Raw genomic sequence first — 20,621 nt, 5'->3', positions numbered from 1 at the left:
ATGCTTCTCTCCTTATCGTTGCCATGGTTGTTGTTATTCTTGCCGCTTCTTCATAGCAAGACCCAGAATAGTGACCTTTGTCGGGTATTAATAGCGTTCAGATTGGATGAATGCGACCTGACGGTTCATGTACAGGTCGCATTTGAAAAGATCAGATTCGTATCGGATTCAGGACCACATAGCCAAGTGGCCTGGGTCGCATTGGAAAAAATTGGATCTGTGTTTATCAGACAGCCATGAAAAGATCAGATACAGGTTGGATATGGGCAAATAAATTGGATTTGGGTCACTTCAGGCTGCAGTGTGAACATAGCCTTAGACGTTTCCCTGCTGTGATGCACCTGATGCAGATGACTGGAGTTCAGTAGAAGCCTGTCATCCAAACAACAAGAGAAATTCAATCTTCAGAAGGAGGGGAAAAAAACGAAAGTATGCAGAATAGCAGCCCCTTAAGAAGAGATGGAGTCTAATTGGCTGAAGGGCAGGCAAACAGTAGTTATCTTTACAACAGTACCCTGTCTGCTATGATCCTGATCCCAGGTTTAGTTTCAAATAAATCCAACTGTTTTCCATTTTGAGATTTTTTTTTTATTTAAGAAAATCTTACCAGGCCCATGAACTTTTATTGGGTCATATACTCACTAATGCAGTTTTTTTTAGACTCAAAAAGATGAGAGAAAACATATGTTCATTTAAATTTATACCACCATCCCAATATTTAACATTGATTTTTGAATCATTTATTGAAACATTGTTTACATTGTTAATTAATAACTGATACATCAATGTCCAGTTTTCTTCATCGTAAGCTAAATTTATTTTTAGGGAAAACAGGAAATACATATAATTAATCCTTATACTATGATATATTAACTTGCCACTTCTGCAGATGAATTTTTTCCTTAGACATCAGGACACAAAATGTTCTAAAGGGAAATATTTTGTTGCAAATGGCTTAATGATGACAACAAAGACCTGTAGCTTTATAAAAATATCCACCTTATCCAACTAAATCACATCCATCCTTTGAACATCAAAATAACATATCGGGGTGCACTGAGAGAAGGTCGCCTCTGTAAATGTTTTACTACTCAGCTAACCTTTGAAACAAGGAGGGTTCATTTAGACCCCAGCTCCCTCATTTGGACAATATCCGTGTCAAAACAAAGCTTCATTGGGTGTCGATGACAAACAACCTCTGAGAAACTTAATATCACTTCTATGAGGCTTAAATGTGACAGCTAAACGAGCTAGCGCTAGCTTCCAGCAACCAACGTTACACGGGCTGATAAATTCAATTCAAGAGTCCCAAAAAAAATTGGTTTAAAGTTTTAAAATTGCGTTTTGATTTTGGCAAACGGGTGCCTCTCATTTTGCCAGATATGTTGGCAGTAACGGATGACATTCAGTACAAATCTGCTAACATTAAGACAATAGTAAGCTGATGATATTTTCTTGCTAACATTAAATCTTTTCTTCTATGCATTCTGGACTGAGGTTGCCGTATGGTAGCGTTTGTTCCCTTGCAGATAAAACTAAAAACAAGCCAAATCTTACCAATTAAGCTTATTCCAGGTGAGTGCAACAGCCCAGCAGCGGCTGTGTTCCTGCTTTCCGCTGAAGGATTAGTGGAGTAGCATTTAGAGCTTAGCGGTTAGCACCGCCTAGCTGCTGCAGACACTTCCGGGATGAAATGAGTTGCGTCGCTGATTGACCAATAGGCTCAGCAAATTCACCAGCTCTTTATTTCAAAGTCTGCAGTAGTTCGTTTTAAATAAAACAAAATAAAATAAAATAAAATAAATACAATTAGGGCTGCAACTAATGATTATTCTGCAAATGGATTAATCTATCGCTTATTTAATTATTAATTAATAGTCGGATAGCAAAAGGCTCCTTAAAGCAGACTTTTTTACCAAATTAATGCAGGTGAAACTAAAACGTTTCCACTTGAGTAGTTGTGGATAGAGCATACTGACAGACGAAAATAGTTTTTATCTTAAAGGCAAAATGTTTGCATGTTTTTTTTTTGTTTTTTTTTACAACTTTTGTATAATTGCTGATAAAGGTGGGTCACTCTGTCAACTAAAGACATGTTTTGCAGTCTATATACTCCACAGTTAACAATCAATAACTAAATTAGGTGATAATAATTTCAATGATCGATAATTCATGTTTTATACGATTAATTGTTTTAGGCCTAAATAGAATAGAATAGAATAGAATAGAATAGAATAGAATAGAATAGAATAGAATAGAATAGAATAGAATAGAATAGAATAGAATAGAATAGAATAGAATAGAACAGAACAGAATAGAATAGAATAGAATAGAATAGAATAGAATAGAACAGAGAAGAATAGAATAGAATAGAATAGAATAGATATTTTTCTCCACATGGCATTCAGGTTTGTCAGTACTAAAGCAAAAAAAAATGAAATCAAAGGTAGACAGAAAAAATCCATAGCTTAAAGTAGACTGTACAGCAAAGTAAAACTATGCAGATTTTAGGTAAATATATGCAAATTTAGGCAGTCATACATAAAAAACACTTGGTGGGCAGATAAACAGTACAAATAACAACATGGATCTCAAGAAAACTATGTTGTTGTTTTTTTAAAACACATTGATCAGTTTAGTGTGCCTCCTGCCCCGCTTTGTTGGTATGACTGCTGGAGTGAAGATTTTGATCAATCAGGGACCCGAATCATATCAACAACAGGGATACTGGGATTTTTCCTCAGAGCCAGCCTTCCCATCCTTTCATTCAGTGCAACTTCAACACCACTGAGTTATTATTGCCCACTAAATCTGTTATCCTCCCCACAGTGGTTTCAGTCACTTTTTTCTAGCAAAACCGATTTGCCTTTTTATGAATCTTTTAAAATACTATTACCTGTTTCAGTTGAATTGTTAAGATATGAACAATTGAAATATAAAACTTGTTAGAACATTCCACTTGAAAGTATTCCTGCTGCCACCCTCTATTTTAGAGAAGAATTGGTTGTGTATTATGTCTACATCAGACCACTTGATAGGGGCGTCCACAGGGGTGTGCCATCGCCCTGCCTCTCCACCTACCTACGCCCCTGCACACTGATGAGTTTGTTCCTACAACAATCCAAAAACATTTGTGTTAAGTTGTTTTGCCAATTGGGGGCATTCATCTTTGCGTGCTTAACACAGACATCAGCCACTCCAGACTGCATGTGTGTGTATTTAAAGACCATAAGTGGCAAGGTTTTTTTTTCAGTTTTTGACCCCTTATGTAATAAGTGAAGATCAGGATCCAATCCTGACTAACGTTTGCTTAAAAAAAATAAGATGCTGAATAGGATACAATACTTACAATACTTGCAAAACGTGTCTTGGATATTTAATTGCATCCATCTTCATTTCTAACACTCTTCAGCATCTTAAACTTATTGCATTGTGTCTCATGAGACATCATGGGGCCCTGAGCCCAATGTTGGAAATTATGGGGTATACAACTCTAAATAAGGTCCCATTCCATAACTTTTAATGATGAACAAAAACATATGCTCATCTCAGCTTGCAAATGCTTATTTTCGAGGTTGTCTGGTTATCCAGCTTCATTTCCTATCTCCTTGATAAATTTGTAGCAGAAATATATGCAACAAGATGAAAATAGCAGCAATACGTTCAATAGAGATTGTTTATACTTGCTGCCTAATAGGGAATCTGACTGTTTTTCCAGACACCTAATGCACTTCGTGAACAGACAAACTACATTATTTAAGAAAATAAATGAGCCATGGACAGCTGTTTCCAGTAGAGCATCAGATAATAGGAAATATCATGAATAAAATACCACACACAACAAGCTGTGTGATGGTGACAAGATCCACGCTGTTAAGACAAAAACAGGGATACTCATCAGTTTTTACACAATTTCTTACTACTATAAAATTGAAAAAGTGACAAAAGAAATGTTTTCTTGTAAACTGCTTTCCTTGAGATCTATATATTTTAGATTCAACTCCCGCTCTGACCACTGTGCAGGTAAACAACACCTGGAATCCCTGAATGGGAAATATGATCTCTGTAGGTGATCAGCATTGTAGTGCTTCAACGGTTTCTTTGAAATTGCTCGTGTATTGTAGAGACAGAAGATGACCTTGCTCTTTAGTAATGATTCAGCAGATTCCATTGTGGACCACACTACCAGATGGCGGTGTTTTAAATCCAGTCACAAGAGACTGATTATTTTTAATGTGATGTGCAGTGATGAAGCTGTATGAGACTGTTATCAGGTTCGGCTCCAGAAAATGCACCAGTTAGAATAACATAACCTCTTTTAAAACACTGCAATTATAAAAAAAAACTGAGTAAACTGTTGTTTACTCAGCTGCTGATGATTTCTTTCTCTCTCTCTCTCTCTCTTTTTTTTTTTTGAAGCTCTTCTTAAATCCCTGGTGGTGTTGCTTAATACCAGAGAGCTCCTGCAGATCTTTCATTTTCTTTCAGCAAAGCCTCTAAGAAACACAAACTGACCATCCAAGCTTGGAGTCTTGTCCCGTTAACAAAGAAGCCACGGTAATATTAGAACCCAAACAGATGTAACTGAGCATACGGCCAACAGGGAATAACTCCAAGGCAACAGAGGACAAACAACAGACCGAGGGCTCTTGGGGGACTTATTTGAGAAATTCCAAACAGGACACTACCTAAGTGACTTTCAACTCTCTGTTGCTCAAACTAGTACATGTGATATAGTACTCTGTCTGTTTAGTGTAAGGATAAATAACATAGCTATAGAGACATATCTATGATTAATAAGGTATGATGACCTTTATTTAGGATGATTAAGTAATTGAACAGGTACACGAAAATTCGACCACATCTCCCCTGTTTTAGCTTCCTTACACTGGCTGCCAGTACATCATAGGATTGATTTTAAAATTATTTTATTTGTTTTTAAAACTCTTAATGGCCTTGCTCCTTCTTATCTGTCTGAGCTGTTGCATTCTTATACACCCTCCCGTTCCCTCAGGTCAGCTGATCAGTTGCTTCTGAGGGTCCCAAAGACAAAATGCAAGCTCAGAGGAGACCGTGCTTTTTCTGTGGCAGCTCCTAAACTGTGGAATGATCTGCCTCTGAGCATAAGACAGGCCTCTTCTCTTGCTGTTTTTAAGTCCCTTCTTAAGACTTATCTTTTTTCCTTGGCTTTTAGCACAATTTGAGAGGTTTTACTTTGTTTTATTCTTTTTGTATATTAATATGTATTTTACACTTGTTTTTTCTCTATTTTATAATTTTATTGTATTTTATGATTGTGTACAGCACTTTGGTCCTGTCCGGTGCATAAAGTGCTTCATAAATAAAGTTGGTATGGTATGGTATGGTATTGAAATGCATTAAATTCTTTTATAGAAAACCAGAATTCCATGAATTTTATTGATTCATCAAACACTGTTGTGTTGACAGCAGTGTCTGACAGAAACATTTCAACACATGAAAGTTAAGAAAGGCCCCTTCAAAATCTGAGCAGCTTCATAAGACATTGTTTATTGCTAGAGGGCGTTTCTTAAGGGTTGCCATAAACAGACTGGTCAAGGATATGGGGCAAACCCATAACCAGCTGAGGGGAATACGTATACTTTCCTTGCCCTGAAACATTGTGGAATCTCCCAGAATATGCTCTTCCACTGATGCGGGAATATGACCTTCCTAAGAACATCAGCAGTCCTTAGATTGATCACATTGCTGCATTATTGCAGAATTTTGTGAAGGGACTCCTGATAAAAAATGGGTGCAAATTTTGTATAGCATAGACATTTTTCAAAAGACTGACATTTAGTTACTAAAGATTTCAATTAGTTCAAAGATTCAAATTATTAGTTTAACTAGGTTTTGGGTTTTAATAAGTGTAAGACATTGAAAAACATGAGAAACAATCTAAAACATATAACAGTAAAATAAATCTACATAATTTTATTTTTTATTTTTTGTTGAATTACTACATACACTTTTTATTTCTACAAGTCATTCATCTATTTTTTAAATTTACATATTTACTATATTATACTTTTACTGGGATGTATTTTAAAATGAGAAAGATGGTAATTTTCCATAAATTATAAAGTGCATTCTGATAAGGCTTGTTTGTGTAAAGTACTTTTCGACCTCTTTAAGTGTTTATTTGTGTGCTTGGCTCTACCTTTCTCACACCAAAAAAATGTTTCTCCAAAAAATTAGGTTATCCTGAGTTATTTTCTATATTCATGCTGCTATATGTTTAGGCTGCTGGAGGACATAGGGACCACATTTCCTCATTTTGTTTAATTTGTATCTCCTTTCTCTAATTGTGGGGTATTTGTTAGTTCCATACATAACTTTGTCTTCTCTCTGCTTTTTCTTGTCATAGTAGCTTCCTTTGGTCTGTTCTTGTTTAACTATGACTCCACCCTGGATTGAAATATCAGCTGGGCTGCTGCCATAAACACCTTTGTTTATAGATGTTGTAGTTAGGCCTATTTGTTTCCTGTTTCTTTTACTTATGTGTTCTCTGTCATCCATTAGCATTGGAATAGGCTTGGAGCTCATCTGTCTGGCTGTCTTTCCCTGGACAAGGTCACCTGTGTAACTTATTAATAGTTACCTTTTGTATATCTGCTCATTCCTTTATGTCTGCTTCTGTCTCTTTGAATCCCAGTTGGCCTCAGCTGAAGGCTGTTCACACCGAGCATGTTTCTGCTGGAGGTTTCTTTCTGTTAAAGGAGACTTTTTCCTCTTCACTGCATGCGTGCCCAGTGTGAGGGATTGCTGAAGAGTTGACGACAAAATGCAGCCAAATATCATTCCCACAAGTTCATCCAGGGAGGACCATGTCCTGCAAGTCAATGAATAGGTGGATGAGCTGGTTTTGATAGAAAACTTTTACCAATCTGACTGTAATGTGCGTGTAAAATGCCTTGACATGACATGTATTGTGAATTGGCACTATATAAATAAACTGATTGAATTGTCTTGATCAGATACTTGTATCTTTTAAATATATATTTGCTTGGCAGTGCTTATATTTAATTACCCAATGTTTTGTTTGTTTTTTGCCTCTCAGTATATGTAGTTTTTTTTTTTTTTTTTTTTATTAATTTTATTAATTCAGAAAGCATTGCTGTTTCCAACTATATAAAGCACCAAAAGCAGCTTGGTGTAACTGACTGCATGTGTGCACCAAACAAAACCACAGAATGGAAACGTAACCAAATAAAGTAGAGATGGAGACATGAATGATTTGGCTGCCCCCTTCCTTTTATGGTAAAGAGGCGTAGGGAATGGTGGGCGGGGCGTGTGCGTGAGCGTCACTAACGCGATACGTGCACCCGGAAGTACTGGGATATGAAAGGAGTTTGCACCGCTCGTGATAACATGAGTGCAATTTGAATGCAAATTTCTCATATAAACCCATATCGTGTTGTGTGTATCTAGCCGAAGATGAGTGAAAGTGAAAAGCAGAAGGTAAGGAAGCAGCAATTAGCCGTTCGGCCAACTTTTATGCATTTTTTAAGCATTATGGAAGTCGTCTCCTCACCTTTCCTGTCCAAACCAGGACCCTGTAGCTCTGAAGGAGGAGGGGAACAACCTCTTCAAGGCTGGAGACATCCAGGGCGCTGTCTGCTGCTACACCAAAGCGCTGAAGCTGACTAAAAGCCAGGGAGACAGTGCTGTCCTGTACCGCAACAGATCTGCCTGCTACCTTAAACTGGAGGAGTACAGCAAAGCAGAGGATGATGCCTCCAAAGGTTCTATTCCATTCTATTCTATTCTACTCTATTCTATTTTAATTAAATGCATTAATTTCAGAAGTTGTAGATTCCAGCTGTTCCTCAGTTATCAATAAGATCATGTAGAACATTTGGTGAAATAACTAGAGACATAACAAAGGCCAAAAGAAATACATGAAAAACAAATAACTGTAAAAACAAACCATCCATTAATCATTGAGTCTGGTTCTGCTGGAGGTTTCTTCCTGTTAAAAGGGAGTTTTTCCTCTCCACTGTCGCTACAAGCATGCTTAGTGTGAGAGATTGCATCCGACTCAATGAGACTATGCAATCAACTGGTTTTCCTTAGACAGAAAACTTTGAATCAATTTGACTGTATGATCTGGTTGAACTATAAAGTGCCTTGAGGTGGCATGTGTTGTGAATTGGAGGTATATAAATAAAATGAATTTAATCATCTATATTGTTTACCATCACAGCAGGTTTGGGTAGGGCCTACCATTGGGGTGAAAGGTCAAGAGATGGGGTACATCCTGGACAGGTTGCACGTCCTTCATAGGGTAACACGTAAGAGAGAAAAATTATATACTCACTACCTGTCTGCAGTGTAGAGAGACTATTTAACCAAATGTTCACACTTTAAGGCTGCGTTAAAAGGATGAAAGGAATTAGTCGTGTGTGCAGAGAACAGAGGAATCCCAGGACATTATTCATACTAAGACACTCTTGTTCATGGTTTTAACAACTTACAAAAAAAAAAACGGTAAATATGTGACATTGGAATAACACTCTAGTTTTGTCTAAAAAAAAGTCAAAAGTGAATAAAACTTTAAGAACTCACGTTAAATAAAATTATATGAAAATATTATTTGTTTAATTTATTTTATTCTATTTTTCAGAAACTGTATTCCAGATCCACATTAAGTCACTTAACTCGCAGGCAGATTCAAAGAATGCAAGCATGCATTATTTTTTTCAGGGTTTGTTTGTTTGTTTCATGCAATTACTGTTGTCACTGCAAGATTAATAGCTGAAGTTTAACCTGGAAGTTCTGTGACTATAATTCTGAATATGAGTTTCTTCTTATGTGCAGGATTACCAGGGTAAATACTCAAGACATCCTGGGTCTCATTTTATTATTTTCACTTTGCCTGCCAAAAGTAAATTATGCAACAGAGGTGAAGAGTTAATGATGCTTTCTATGGAGTTAATATGATAGTAGCTTTTTCTGAAGTAGGAAGATAAATACACTTTATCTAGGAAGTAACTGTTTGTTGGGCAGTTTTCAGCAGCTCCGCTGATTTTAGAAGGCAATAATATTTCAAGAGCTTTGCTCTTTACTGCATGCAAATAATGAATTAAATTGTTATAACTGGTTCTCACTGCTGCTGTGTAATAAAAATATATTTTCATTTCAGTAATGGGATTTAATGTTTTCTAATATCATACAGCTTTTTAAAATTGATGACATTACTAGTTCTGGTCTCTTTAAAATTAAATTCTAAAGCAGAATAACGCTCTACATGAAGCAGCTAAAAATGAGCCACAGCCGTGGAGAACCAAAGGATCAGAAGACCTTGTTGCATGTTCTCCCTGAGCATGCTTGTGTTCTCTCCCACAGTCCAAACACATGACTGTTAGGTTGATTGGCTTCCCTTAATCTCTACTTGGGTGTGAGTGTGTTTGAATGGTTGTTAGTTTCTGTGTTGCCCTGCTATGGACTGGCTACCTGTCCAGGGTGTACTCCGCCTCTTCCCCATTGATAGCTGGAGCTGCACCCTTCGTGACCACAGCAGGGATAAGCGTGACAGAAAACAGATGGATGGATGCATGAAACTAAGATTTATGAAATTAAATAAATTCTTTGCACTCAAATCTGTCTTTCATTAGTCGGGATTATTTTCTGTGAGGATTTCGTTTGCACGACAAATGTCGACCTTCTGCTTTCTTCCCTCCTCAGCTCTTGATACGGACCCAGGTGACGTAAAAGCCAGGTTTAGACGAGCTCAAGCGTATCAGAAGCTGGGTCGACTCGATCAGGCGTTCATGGATGCTCAGAGATGTGCCCAGCTGGAGCCCAAAAACCGAGCTTTCCAGGATCTACTCAGGCAGCTTGGAGCTCAGATTCAGCACAAGGTAACGTGAAGGTGATCAGGTCACACTGAAACCTGATGATACTGAAACTATAACTAATGTCTTTTCTCTTAAACCTTTAGTCGGCACAACTAAACTCCACAGATGCCCGTGTGCAGCAGATGTTCTCCGTCCTCTTGGATTCCTCTGCTAAGGATTCGGATCGACAGAAGGTACAGAGCCAGAGTAAATCTCCATCACTCCCTTTAAATATTTAAATGTTCTTGATCAATCTGTAGAAATATAAATAATCAAAATTATCTTTTTTTTTTTTTTTTTTAAGGCCGCTCAGAATTTAGTGGTGTTGTCTCGAGACGAGGGAGGGGCTGAGCAGATCTTCCGTAATGACGGAGTGAAGCTGATCCAGAAACTTCTTCTGTCCAAGCAGGAGGATGTTGTCCTTTCAGCTCTGAGGACGTTAGTGGGTTTGTGCACAGGACATCAGTCAAGAGTGAGTGGTATCCCTATCACTTCATTTAAAGACCAAACATTTTTAACTTCTTTTCTTGGCTTTTATGTATCTGTTGAACCTGTATAAAGGTTTCCCAATAGATAAACGCCTTATATATCTGTTCAGCTGTGTACACCGTACTGGTAACTTCAAACAAAAAGGACACTAGCTTTGACGACATCTTTTTTTTGTTTTTATGGCTTGTCTTATACAGACAAGGGTAACCGGTGGTGCTTTACAGCAACAAATCAGACAAAATAAAAATTAATAAGGAACAGTAAATAATTATAAAAAAAAACGTAATGAAAGAACAAAAATAATGTCTTAATTAATAAGTATAACTAAGCAAAGTAAGAAATACTTCCAGGTAAAGATCATCTTTATTTTTTTTAACAAGAAGTTGTGATGGTTGTTAAGACTTTGGGGGAAAGAAAAGACTGGTTGCCATTTACCTAAAGCTCTTTATATCAGTGATCCTGAGGAGGGTAATCCGTGTTATTAGGTTTAGAAACCTTTTTGTTTACACATAATCAAAGGTTGGTTTGGAAATAATTTTTTTTACTTTTAAATAAAACCCTTATTCCCGCTGTGTTTTGTTTTAATCCAGGGGTCGGCAACCAATGGCTCCGGAGCCACGTGTGGCTCTTTCATCCTTCTGTTGTGGCTCCCAGTGACTTTGGGAAATAGAATATTTTATTAAAATTAAATCATTAAAAAATTATAAATTAAAATAATTTTAAAATAAATGTCTAAATCTGAAGATTATGGTAAACTTGTAACATTAAAACAAAAAGTTTTGAACATTTTTAGCACCCAAAATATATGTCATGTCCGCCGATGTGCGACAGGCATTCCTAGCATACCCCACATGTCTGACAGACCACATTTTTTAGCTCACTGATTTATTGACTTTTTGACCCTCGCCTGGAAGAAACATTATGAATAAATCTAAGAAAAGGAAACATCCTGAAGATGGCAGAACATTTAATGCTACGTGGACAGATCATTTTGCTTTCACCGCTGATGAAACTGGTTCACCAGTCTGCTTAATATGTGGCGAAAGACTGGCAAACAACAAGAAGTCAAATGTTGAAAGACATTTCGAGAACAAACACTCTGTCTTTGCTAAAAGATATCCCGAGGGAGAGGAGAGAAAAAAGGCTGTTTCGGAGCTGATGCGGAAGGCTGAAGCGAGCAGGAGTCACTTCAAGAAGTGGATTAAGACCGCAAATTCCACTACATGTGCCAGTTTCGTGGCTACTCAGGAAATAATCAAGCATGGTAAACCATTTACAGATGGAGATTATCTCAAAGAAACATTTGTTAAGATTTCAGAACATCTTTTCTCGGACTTCAGAAACAAAGATGAAATTTTGCAGAAAATAAAAGACATGCCTCTCTCTGCCAAAACTGTCCAAGACAGAACTGTGAAGATGGCAGAAAACGTCACCAGACAGCAGATTGAAGATATCAATTCAGCTTTGGCCTACGCAATCGCCTGTGATGCGTCAAAAGACAAAAATGACATTGAACAAATAGCGTTGTTCTGCCGATACGTGAGCGCTACTGGGCCACAGGAAGAAATGATTGATTTAATACTGCTAAAAGGCCAAACACGGGGGGAGGATATATGTGAGGCTGTATTGGACTGTTTGAGAAATAAAGAAATAAAGACCACCCACCTGGTGTCAGTAGCTACTGATGGGGCACCGTGCATGACAGGAGCGCAGAAGGGCTTTGTAACTTTACTCCAGAAGTCATTGGATAGAAAATTGCTGACTTTCCATTGTATCTTGCATCAGGAAGCACTGTGTGCGCAAACATTTCCTCCGGAATGCACAGAAGTAATGGATGTTGTCATTCAGATTGTCAACAAAATAATGGCAAAAGGTTTAAATCACCGTCAGTTTCGCTCATTACTAGATGAGATGGACACCAAGTACTCTGATCTCCTGCTGCATAACAAAGTCCGGTGGCTGTCCAGAGGAGAAGTGCTGAAACGCTTTGCAGCGTGTCTGGAAGAGGTGAAAACTTTCCTCAGCAGCAAAGGGCTCACCTTTCCTGAGCTGGAACAGCCAGAGTGGCTGGAAAAGCTACACTTTATGGTCGATATGACAGCGTACCTGAACACATTGAACACATCTCTTCAGGGGAAAGGAGGCACAGCTCTGCACCTGCTGGAAGAGGTGCTGGGATTCGAGCGCAAGCTAACAGTGTTGGCCAAGGATTTAGAGCGACTCGCACTGCATCACTTCCCCTCTTTGAGAGAATACCAACAAGGTGGGAATGTGATAAATACGCAGTATTTGCAATCTGCAATCACTGCAATGCAAGCGTCATTTGGGAAACGATTCTGTGAGTTCAGAGAGGAAAAAAACACTCTATCTTTCCCTGTCACTCCTCTAAGCATCGATCCATCCCTGTTGAATATGACTGCATTTCCAGGTGTAAGTCAACCTGATCTAGAGATGGAACTGGCCGACATCGCCGACAAAGACATCTGGGTGTCAAAGTTCAAGAGTTTGACAGCTGATCTTGAAAATGTGTGCCATCAGAAGGCTGTTCTCGCTCAGAATCACAAATGGAGCGAAGTTGCCAACCTTCCCAAACAGGACAAACTTGTATTCAAAACATGGAATGCCATCCCCGACAGCTACATCAACATGAAGAGGTATGCATTTGGAGTCCTTGCAATCTTCGGATCCACATACATCTGTGAGCAGGTCTTCTCCAACATGAACTTTATTAAAAACAAGCACCGCTCACGCCTCACAGACGTCAGCTTACGCTCCTGTTTGAAGATGAAGGTGACATCTTACAGCCCTGACATGAAGACGCTGTGCGGCGAGGTTCAGGAGCAAAAATCACATTAACCAGGTAAAATAAATATTTTAATTAGCTATTGTTTTACATGTGTGTGCGTGGTTGTCTGGAATATAACAGTCAAATATAAATACATACCTATATATTGTTAAGTGAAATAGTCTTTTTTTTTTTTTTTTTTATTCAGGAGGACAGGTGACCGCACACACGCGATGGGACACAGAAGCAGACTGCACATTTTTCGGTTTGCATGGTTCGTTCAGTGCCGGTGGATAATATTTGAATAAGTTTTGATTTTTTTATCTCCTGAATAAGAGGAGGACAGGTGACTGCATTCTGTTTCTATTTTTCCTTCAGTGCGGGTTGGGTAAGTTTCGGTTTTTATTTCTTAAATACAAAGACCCAAATAGGGTATTTTGTTTGCAATTGAGCAAAGTGTAAAATGCGTTTTGTTACATGCAGAAATAAAATTTTGTGTTCTCTGCAGCAGTTCGTTGATTTCATAAACGCAACATAGTATCGATTTTTGTACATAGCATATAGGTTTTATATATATGACGTCAAAATGGGTTGTGGCTCCAAGTGCTTTCTTTTTATTGGGAGGCGGTCCCAAATGGCTCTTTGAGTAGAAAAGGTTGCCGACCCCTGTTTTAATCCATGTTATTTTTGTCTGGGGAAAATGTGTAAAAGTGTATTAAAAAAAAAAAACAACTACAAAAGAATAGAACAAATCTGTAAATATTTTTTCAGAACTTTTAATAATTTTTTTGCTTTCTAAAAAAAACCTGATTGTTGATTACATTACCAATTAAGAACAAGTTCTAAAAGCTCGTACCGGAGTCTTTCCTTGGACTTAGAGGGAATGAGACTTCACTCTACGAAGCGCTGTAACAACCTCATATATGCTGTTTTTAATTCCAGACCATGGCTATCGTGAATGAGTTGGGGATGGACCAGCTGTGTGCTGTAATGGGGTCAGGAGCCTCCAATGTTTCTCTGGCTGCCTGCCACCTGCTGCAGGTGATGTTTGAGGCTCTGACAGAGGGCATGAAAAGAGAGATTAGAGGCAAAGATGAAGCCATACTCCCTGGTGAGTAGCTGGACTTGTAATTTGCAGGAAAACACTGATCTCTTGGGTTATGCTTTTGGGGTAAATTTCTTTCTGAATTTGGCACAGAACCATCCAAGGAACTGCGTTCGATGGTACGCCACCTTCTGGAAATGATGCCAGCGGATAATGTGTCAGGGCCTGGTAGAGACAGCGCCATCAACCTGCTGGTCAAGCAAGTACCCCGCAAGTCCCTGAAGAACCCTGATAACTCCCTGACCTTATGGGTGATTGATCAGGGTATGAAACATGGCAATGCTTTATAGATGCTAAACAACTATTTTGCACATTTTCCTGTTGTATATCACTGCCTTGAGGTGCTATACAGTCTTTGGTCCTCTGTGGACGTCTTAGGTTTTTGTTTATTTGTCACACTGACATGTTTGAGATTCTAAGATATAATATTGCAAAATGATTGTTTTATATATTAAAGGAGGAGCTGCCAAAAACCATCCCGGTCCTTTAGAGCCTTCTAATGATATAATAACTTATTGGTCTTGTTAATCTTCTATGGATCCAGTGTTTGCCCGTTCCCTCTCTTTAAATGGCCGAAAACCAGCGCACATTTCAGACCTTTTCCATCTGTTTTTCCCAAGCAGGTCTGTAAGGTAATTTGACACAGAGCTGTTGGTTATGCCCCCCTTAGTGCTGAAAACTCTCAGGACTATGGAGCTTTCTCACATTAAGTCCCAGAGCAGTGGAGTCTGCTGAGCTTCTAAAAAAGCAAATAAAACCCATCTTTTAACAATTATTATTTACAATTTATTTTTTTTTTTTTACAACGGTTTGATTTTCTCTGTTGATAAATAAAGCCGAATTGTTAAAAAAAAAGGAAAAGGAAACGCCTTTTCAACTTACTTGGGTTATCTTTCAGTGATAACATTTCTTTGACGATCTGAAGCCTTCAATTTTTCAATTTTGGGGAAAAGGAAAACAAAATAAAATATATATGTAATAGAGCTGAGTAGTTTTAAGAATGCATTTTGTGTTAGACCTTGATCGCTCTTTTCTTTTCTAGGGCTGAAGAAAATCCTGCGTGTGGCTGGAACTGTTGCCGAGCTGTCGGAGGGTCCGCCTCTTACAGAAAACACTCACATGAGCTGTTCTGTGTTGCTAAGCAAACTCTATGACGACCTCAAGAGTGACAAAGAAAGAGAAAACTTTCATAAACTTTGTGAAGAATTTGTCCAGTGAGCTGAAGCTTTCTAATATAGATCCTGAAATTCATCATAAGACCCCCTAGAGAAATACCATTTGCTGATATTAAAATTTTTGCTTGATAGGGAACACTTCAGGCAACCTGGCCTGGATGCCAAACTGCGCGCCATTCAGACAGTTTCTGTGCTCCTTCAAGGACCGAGCGATGTGGGCAACATCACTCTGGAAATGTCAGGAATGATGGACGCAGTTATCTCTCTTTGCGCCTCAGAGGACGTGACTCACCAACAGGTAGCCGTGGAGGCTCTCATCCACGCGGCAGGCAAAGCCAAGAGAGCCTCTTTCATCACAGCCAACGGCGTGGCACTGTTGAAGGACCTCTACAAGAAGAGCGAGAACGACAGGATACGTGTGAGAGCTCTTGTGGTGAGTGTCGCCTTAGTGGTAGAGAGAAATAGCTCGTCGATACAAAAGGAGAAACTGATTGTTTTTGCATGGGTTGCTCTAAAGGGTTTGTGTAAGCTTGGATCGGCAGGAGGCACGGATTTCAGCATGAAGCAGTTTGCCGAGGGATCCACGCTAAAGCTCGCCAAGCAGTGTAGGAAGTATGTTCTAAATACCTCTCATCATAACAATGGTTAAAAGTTGATTTTTGGGTTTAAAATAAAAACTGAATATCCTATCTGCTCCTTTTAGATGGTTGTGTAACAAATCTCTTCCCCCAACGTCGCGTCGCTGGTCAGTGGAAGGTCTTGCATACCTGACTTTTGATGCTGATGTGAAGGAAGAGCTTGTGGAAGACAAAAGTGCTCTTCTAGCCATGTTTGACCTGGCTAAGGTTGGACTGATCTTTTTTCTGTGAAAAATACCAAACTTTTTTTATTCATTGATCTATTAACCTCACATTGATGCACCTTTTTGTACGATACTTGTTTTTGGTTTCATCCAGTCTGAAGATAAGACGGTGCTCTTTGCTGTGGGCTCCACATTAGTTAACTGTACCAACAGCTACGATGTGGAGAAGCCAGACCCCCAGCTGGTGGAGCTGGCCAAGTATGCGAAGCAGCATGTGCCTGAGGAGCATCCCAAGGTGCTGCACAACTTCTTGCAATTTGAAGGCTAATTTGTAAAACTCTAGTTTAATACAGGTATGTTGTTCTGTTAGGATGCGGCATCCTACGTGGAAAAAAGGCTGGTTAAGCTTCTGGAAGTTGGTGTTGTCTCTGCGCTGGTGTGTATGGTCAAACAGGAGAGCCCCGCCCTCACAGAGGCTTGTAGAGAATTCATCGCTAGGTACTAATAAAAAATACATATGATCTTCTTTGACCTATTTCTCTGTAGGTTTTCTCACACTCTCTGGATTTGCAGGGTTTTCTTGGCTTTGGTTGAGCGACAAGAAGACAGAGGTGCAGTGGTCGCACAAGGTGGAGGAAAGGTAAAACACAATAAGACATAAACAGTGACCCACAAAAGTAACAATAACTCTTAAACTTTGTAAGATTTGGTTTCTCTACACCTCAAATGTCAGAATATATTGGGATTTTTCATGATAAATCAACACAATATTGTGCTCAATTTTTTTTTCTAAAAACCTGAAGTGTTTTTGCGTTTATATTCAGTTCCCCTAGTCTATACCCCTAAAGCAAATACCCAGGTGTAACATTTTCTATGTGAGAATAAAGCTGTATTTATATGGCCTGTTTTAAATGACACATTAAAAATGTAGATCATGATGCCCTATCAGAGGAGACCAAAACTGAGCTGATAATGTGTAATGGATAAATCAATGTAGACGTTAGTGTAAAATTGATGGTAAATGCTTGAAGGTCCTAGAAGAAAAAAACACTTGAAATGGAGCAAAAGTCCAGCTTTCTGTTCCGCTAAACATGCAGCTACAGCTACAATTGGGTGGGTTTTTTTTTAAGTGCTGCAATTTAGGCTAGATTTGATTATAAAAAATAAAAAAAACTACTGACTTAAAGGCAAGAATAAAATTGAAGAATTTTTTTTAATATTTTTATTTACAAAACATATATCCTGCCATATACTGTTATTCACATCTTTGTGCTTCTTTTGATTATTCTATCATATTAAATCCCAATAAATGAATGAAATTTAGAGGCTGAAACATGACTAAATTAGAAAGAATTTAAGGGATGTTTTTTTTTCATGCTAATGTATACGTGGCGTTACCTGTGCAAAGTCTTAACGCTGTGCTAGAAGGATTAACTAATGATCCCCCCCCTTTCAAAAGGCTTTGATCCCCCTCGCTACCGACAACACAGAAGTAGGAAAGGTCAAAGCTGCACAAGCCCTGGCAAAGATAGCCATCACCTCTAACCCAGAGATTGCCTTTCCAGGAGAGAGGGTATAAAAATGCAAATATATTCATTTAAACAATGCAAAGATATCATCTTACCTGACATTTCTTTACATTTTGGCAGATGTATGAGGTGGTGCGACCCCTTGTGAACCTTTTGAAGCTGGAGTGCACGTTGCTGCAGAACTTTGAATCTCTCATGGCTCTCACAAACCTAGCAGGCATCAGTGAAAGACTCAGGTTGGCCACTAGGGGGAAGCATTTGACTAGGAATAAATATGCACAGGCAATTGAATCACTGAAATGTATGGAACCAGTTTATGTTTATATCCAGATCAAATGTTTTTGGTGTTTAAAAAAAAAAAAAAAAGAACGAAGCTTTGTATATTTTTAAAGTCTGACATAATCCTGGTTGTTTTATTTATTTTTTTATTGTTTTACTGAGTGACGGAGACTCATTTCTTTTGCTTTTGATCTTTACTTTTATACTCTTCTTTAAATGATCTTGTTCTTTCGTATGCTTGTTTTAATGCATTTTTTTAAAGATTCCTCCATTTTCAACTTTGTTTAACAGGCAGAAGATCATAAAGGAAAAAGCTCTTCCAAGGATTGAAGGCTACATGTTTGAGGAGAACGAGTTGGTCCGAGCTGCTGCCACTGAGTGCATGTGTAATTTAGTTTTAAGTACAGAGGTAACCCAAATATCTTTAACCCCTAAATGTATTTCTATCAAGGAATTTTTGCATTTTCCACCACAAGCAGAAATATATGTGGATTTTGCAATAAACCAGGGATTTATTGTGAATTGAAAAGAAATTGAGGCATGATTTACAAATATTTTCTGAATAAAAATCTGAAAAATGTGAAGATATACATTCAGCACCTTTACTTAACACTTTAAACTCTAACTTTCCAGGCTGCTGCTATAATGTTAAAGGGTTTCTTGCTGTATCTCTACCACTTTTTCACTCGCAGACAAAAACATGATGCATGCATTCAGCCTGTCTATGTCAGTAATATAATCAGTAACTTGTTTAATTATGCAAAAAACGTTTTTCCCAAGGTTTAGTCCTATAGAACCTAATACTAAGCTGCATATTTTCTATCTCAGCAGATGGTGACCAGCTACAGATTTTTAAAAAACACCTTACAGCTAATTTATTTAAAATAGCAGGATATGCAAGTTTTTATGGGTTCTATAACTGAACGAAAAGCAAAATATATTTTTTTCTAATTTCCTGCAAGTTCTGTCACTCACATTATGACATGTTTTGCTACATTTTTGCAGCTCTATTCCTACAGAGTTTTAAAACCTTTAATGTTGTATTTTAACCCAACACTGCCTCAAACTTCTTCATGATTGTCCCCTTGACCAGTCTACTGTGATGCTTGTTCTTTATGATGCTCTTAATCATTACTCTCAAACACCATCATATGTTTATACTAAGATTGAATCAAACACACAGTTTTCTCTATTTAGTGCTTTTTTATCTTGTGTTTACAAGTTATTGTGCTGCGTTTTATTTAGGATTCGAAAGCAGTGAAAAGAGAACAAAACCTGCACTCTATCACATCAATGTGTAATTTTTATTTAAAGATTTTTAAACAGGTTTTATTTTCCTTCAGCTCGACAATAATACACATCATTGTGTTGGTGTATATACAGATGCACCCAAAAAGTTATTTTGAATGTTGCGGTGAAATGTGTTGGTATATTTTCATTAGCCAATGTTTATATAGTTCTTCAGAAAGGCTGAAAAATAAACAGTGTGTTTTGTCCTCAGGTGCAGGAGCTCTTTCTAGCCACAGGGAGCGATCGCCTGAAGCTCCTTGTACTTTACTGTGGAGAAGAGGATGAAAGACTCCGCAAAGCTGCTGCAGGCACTCTGGCCATGCTGACTGCTGAGCAGCCGGAGGTCTGTGCTCGAATCCACGGAACGGTAATACATTTTTTTTCTTACAAAAATAATGTATTTTTGCAATTATTCCCTGCTTGACTGTTATGTTTCATCTCTATAGACAACCCACTGGTTGGAGATTTTCCAGGCCCTGTTGCTCAGTGAGATATCCGACCTGCGCCACCGCGGAGTGGTTATAGTCCAGAACATGATGCAGGCGGAGAAAGGGCTGGCTGAGGCTCTTATGGAGAGTGAAGCTTTGGAGATACTCACTGTTCTTGCGAAGGGAGGAAAGGGCACACCAGATCCTTCTGCAAAGGTTGCTCAGAAGTGTTTGGATAAAGCAGTGGAGTACGGCATTATAAGAAGCAGGGAAGATGGAACAGAAGAGAGCAAAGGAACTGAGCCCTGAAAACACAGCCACAGTGTGGCCCACCATCTAAACAAAAAACAGAGGAAGTTATATTATGTTTTATGATTTCAAAATGGAAGATTTGTGGTCACAAACTACCTTTCATTGATTTTGACACTCATGGTCTTGAAAAGTTTTTTTTACTATGACAATAGCAAGATGGCTGCACAAGTAGTATTTTTCCTCTATGGCTAATCTTTAGTATAAAAATACTTTCATCCATTCCTCCCCTTTCATCTTAAAGGAATAGTACACCCAAAACATGATTAGCCTTCATTTTCTACTCACCCCCATGCTGAACAACACTCTGGAGTACTTTTTTGATATCTCAAATGCATCTGGAGATCTGGGAGGCTTCTTGCTGTCTGCTGACATTCAAATAATGGAGGTCTATGGTGCCCGAGACAGAAAGGTCCATAAAAGTCCACAAAAAACGTGTCAATATTCCTCCATACTGCTCGTCCAATGTATTCCAAGTGTCCTGAGTGGGTAGCATCCAGAATTTACTCGAAACGAAGTCATTTAGAATGTTTTTAGAGCATAAACGTTTTTTATGGACCTTTCTGCCTC

General features: G+C 38.4%; 1 protein-coding gene across 1 annotated transcript; it reads left to right on the top strand.

The window, feature by feature from the left end:
- Positions 1–7,339: 7,339 nt before the first annotated feature.
- Positions 7,340–20,372, top strand: unc45a (unc-45 myosin chaperone A). The gene is made up of 19 exons (XM_038300100.1): positions 7,340–7,482; positions 7,574–7,766; positions 9,709–9,884; positions 9,965–10,054; positions 10,165–10,332; positions 14,077–14,245; positions 14,333–14,503; positions 15,282–15,453; positions 15,547–15,847; positions 15,932–16,026; positions 16,118–16,259; positions 16,371–16,511; positions 16,587–16,714; positions 16,790–16,856; positions 17,676–17,789; positions 17,866–17,981; positions 18,316–18,433; positions 19,526–19,681; positions 19,761–20,372. Exons 1-19 carry the CDS (start codon positions 7,459–7,461, stop codon positions 20,049–20,051), a joined length of 2,832 nt encoding a protein of 943 aa, XP_038156028.1. The 5' UTR covers positions 7,340–7,458; the 3' UTR covers positions 20,052–20,372.
- The last annotated feature ends 249 nt before the right edge of the window (positions 20,373–20,621 follow it).

This window comes from Cyprinodon tularosa, unplaced genomic scaffold, assembly GCF_016077235.1.
Source record: "Cyprinodon tularosa strain WSP-4 unplaced genomic scaffold, ASM1607723v1 ctg44, whole genome shotgun sequence".
Lineage (NCBI taxonomy): Eukaryota > Metazoa > Chordata > Actinopteri > Cyprinodontiformes > Cyprinodontidae > Cyprinodon > Cyprinodon tularosa.
Note: the sequence above shows the minus strand (reverse complement) of the source record. Positions and strands in the feature narration are given on the sequence as shown.